This window comes from Echinococcus granulosus (genome assembly GCF_000524195.1).
Source record: "Echinococcus granulosus chromosome Unknown EG_S00074, whole genome shotgun sequence".
Classification (NCBI taxonomy): Eukaryota; Metazoa; Platyhelminthes; class Cestoda; order Cyclophyllidea; family Taeniidae; genus Echinococcus; species Echinococcus granulosus.
Window position 1 is genome coordinate 410192 of NW_020170454.1, and position 4080 is coordinate 414271.

Here is a 4080-nt window from a genome sequence, read left to right on the forward strand (position 1 = left end):
GAGCAATAAAATCACTACAGTTACAACATAGAGAGAAAAATGAAGAACGGGGAAATGAAGGAGAAGATGTCAGAGGCGCATCGACAAAATATGTTTGCGACATGTGAGGGGGTAATGAATTGGGCGGACACCGAAAAATAGGAGACGAAGGAGGGATACGAACAAATGCACAAAATGTTTGAGAACGTGTAAAGCCTTTTTATTGGCGACAAAGAAACTCGGTTTGTGAGGGCAGAACCATGAAATATGAAATGGATAGAAACGCAAATCAAATCACCTACCCTTTAATCGGCCCTGCAAAACACGCCATTACAAAATTCTAGACGTGCCTATCCAACGCCATCTGCAGCCTCTTGTGAACTGTAACTAGTCCTGCGTTTTGGCGACTACGCAGATTGGAACACATTAAAGCCTTCGTGCACTCGTCTTTCTACTGACGGTTCCAACGCCCTTCTATTCTCGTTTATCCATGACTTGGCACTAGCTCACGAAGACTACTAACACCACGCCAGCAATCACTTCACTTTGCCACAACAAAAGAGTATGGCTTACTACATTTTTAACGACCCTCTGACTACATAAAAGCAATCACTCCAAAATACTTGCCGTTTTGATCATTCAGGTTGACGCTTTGGGTGGTTTCGCATTCCACGGCCAAATGACAAATGCGTCACTAACTGAGGTCTCCCATAGCCTCTCTTCTTACCCGACTCACTATCTCTTCAGCTGCCAATCTAACAAATAATTAGAGGGAGATCGGCATTATTAAAGAAGACATTTTACCCGAATACGAAAGACTGCAAAGGGCGGTTGAATTATCCATTTTGATTAGCATTTTACACGAGCAGCCCAAATGATCAAGTAGAGTAGGCACCCTGACAGCACATGTGAATATGTAATGATGTGAGGTGAAACAGGACGGAAAACGGAAGCCAGTGTACATTCATTTCATTATCCACATTCAATGCATGCCAGATAAGGATTGTAACACGGTTTGCAGCCTCATTAATAATTTTTGACTGTCGGGGCCTAATTAGGTGACTAGACGAAAAAATAGGGAAATGGCTGAAACAGGTGGAAAACTCTTCTAGACTGGTGGCAAAAGCAGTAAACGAAAAGGAGTTGTTTAAGTGAGATCTTGCCTCAACAAAGGCTGGTGAGATCGTCTCACACTGACCACTTGCCATCATGCCTCATATGAATGGCGTAGATCAGAGCGTAATGAGAAGCGTTATAATCGTACAGGTGAAGAAAATGTAACCAGGAGGCTTACACAAATAGAATGCATTCCCATACAGCAATTATCGCACTTTCTTTACAAAGGCGTCTCCATCACACCCGAATCGGGTGGAGCCACCCGAGGGCTGGCGAAAGGTAGGAGTGGGTACCAGACGAGTCGCGTCTTGATTGGCTGCACAGAGCCACGCATTTGAAGTGCTTGTGTCAGCAGTGATCGCAGTCAACTGCGAATGCGTTTGGTTAAGGAGACAAATTAGAGCACATAGAAGGGACTCCGTAAAAGTCTACCGTAATTCAATATTTTTTTTGAAGTCACTTTTCGACACACCCGAATAGGGTGGAGCTACCCTTGCTCCTCACCACTAATAAAGCGAATACTCGTAGCTCAGGCGCAAGAATTGAGTGGACCCAACTGATGGCATGGGGAAATATCGCTACAACTAATACCTCATGCGTAGTTGTTGTCGATGTGGTTGAAGTTTGTGGCAGGCATCAGTCTTTCATTAGTGACACCAAGTACACTATGCAGGAGATTTGAGCGTAGCTAGACACATCCTCCTCTACCTTTACCAAAAACAAATCACTGCAAGTCTTTGCTCCACCACCTGGCCTATCACCTCCTCGAAAAGAGAATCTGAAATTATAGATTTACTTCTACCACCGTAAATGAGCATCACATAGATTGAAAAATCCACCAATAATTAAAGCAGGTATTACGTTATTTCGCAAATCTTCCTTGGCACTGTATTGAGACAAGTGAATTGCCCTCATGAAATGATCAGTCGGTAGATTTGCCAAGAACAACGAAGGCGCTTGAAGACCTTCCTTTTATTGAAAGGTCCGCCTAGTCTACTCCTATCATTGGGCCGAAAAATAGGAGACGAAGGAGGGATACGAACAAATGCACAAAATGTTTGAGAACGTGTAAAGCCTTTTTATTGGCGACAAAGAAACTCGGTTTGTGAGGGCAGAACCATGAAATATGAAATGGATAGAAACGCAAATCAAATCACCTACCCTTTAATCGGCCCTGCAAAACACGCCATTACAAAATTCTAGACGTGCCTATCCAACGCCATCTGCAGCCTCTTGTGAACTGTAACTAGTCCTGCGTTTTGGCGACTACGCAGATTGGAACACATTAAAGCCTTCGTGCACTCGTCTTTCTACTGACGGTTCCAACGCCCTTCTATTCTCGTTTATCCATGACTTGGCACTAGCTCACGAAGACTACTAACACCACGCCAGCAATCACTTCACTTTGCCACAACAAAAGAGTATGGCTTACTACATTTTTAACGACCCTCTGACTACATAAAAGCAATCACTCCAAAATACTTGCCGTTTTGATCATTCAGGTTGACGCTTTGGGTGGTTTCGCATTCCACGGCCAAATGACAAATGCGTCACTAACTGAGGTCTCCCATAGCCTCTCTTCTTACCCGACTCACTATCTCTTCAGCTGCCAATCTAACAAATAATTAGAGGGAGATCGGCATTATTAAAGAAGACATTTTACCCGAATACGAAAGACTGCAAAGGGCGGTTGAATTATCCATTTTGATTAGCATTTTACACGAGCAGCCCAAATGATCAAGTAGAGTAGGCACCCTGACAGCACATGTGAATATGTAATGATGTGAGGTGAAACAGGACGGAAAACGGAAGCCAGTGTACATTCATTTCATTATCCACATTCAATGCATGCCAGATAAGGATTGTAACACGGTTTGCAGCCTCATTAATAATTTTTGACTGTCGGGGCCTAATTAGGTGACTAGACGAAAAAATAGGGAAATGGCTGAAACAGGTGGAAAACTCTTCTAGACTGGTGGCAAAAGCAGTAAACGAAAAGGAGTTGTTTAAGTGAGATCTTGCCTCAACAAAGGCTGGTGAGATCGTCTCACACTGACCACTTGCCATCATGCCTCATATGAATGGCGTAGATCAGAGCGTAATGAGAAGCGTTATAATCGTACAGGTGAAGAAAATGTAACCAGGAGGCTTACACAAATAGAATGCATTCCCATACAGCAATTATCGCACTTTCTTTACAAAGGCGTCTCCATCACACCCGAATCGGGTGGAGCCACCCGAGGGCTGGCGAAAGGTAGGAGTGGGTACCAGACGAGTCGCGTCTTGATTGGCTGCACAGAGCCACGCATTTGAAGTGCTTGTGTCAGCAGTGATCGCAGTCAACTGCGAATGCGTTTGGTTAAGGAGACAAATTAGAGCACATAGAAGGGACTCCGTAAAAGTCTACCGTAATTCAATATTTTTTTTGAAGTCACTTTTCGACACACCCGAATAGGGTGGAGCTACCCTTGCTCCTCACCACTAATAAAGCGAATACTCGTAGCTCAGGCGCAAGAATTGAGTGGACCCAACTGATGGCATGGGGAAATATCGCTACAACTAATACCTCATGCGTAGTTGTTGTCGATGTGGTTGAAGTTTGTGGCAGGCATCAGTCTTTCATTAGTGACACCAAGTACACTATGCAGGAGATTTGAGCGTAGCTAGACACATCCTCCTCTACCTTTACCAAAAACAAATCACTGCAAGTCTTTGCTCCACCACCTGGCCTATCACCTCCTCGAAAAGAGAATCTGAAATTATAGATTTACTTCTACCACCGTAAATGAGCATCACATAGATTGAAAAATCCACCAATAATTAAAGCAGGTATTACGTTATTTCGCAAATCTTCCTTGGCACTGTATTGAGACAAGTGAATTGCCCTCATGAAATGATCAGTCGGTAGATTTGCCAAGAACAACGAAGGCGCTTGAAGACCTTCCTTTTATTGAAAGGTCCGCCTAGTCTACTCCTATCATTGGG

The 4080-nt window shown here is 43.8% G+C and overlaps 1 protein-coding gene across 1 annotated transcript; it reads right to left on the reverse strand. All coding sequences in view use genetic code 11, as the record gives it.

Moving 5' to 3' along the window:
• Nucleotides 1–1301: 1301 nt before the first annotated feature.
• On the reverse strand, nt 1302–3888 carry EGR_07333 (hypothetical protein; the record flags this gene model as incomplete). The annotated part of the gene is made up of 3 exons (XM_024496582.1): nt 1302–1463; nt 3286–3438; nt 3820–3888. 3 exons carry the CDS (start codon nt 3886–3888, stop codon nt 1302–1304), a joined length of 384 nt encoding a protein of 127 aa, XP_024349058.1.
• Nucleotides 3889–4080: the final 192 nt, after the last annotated feature.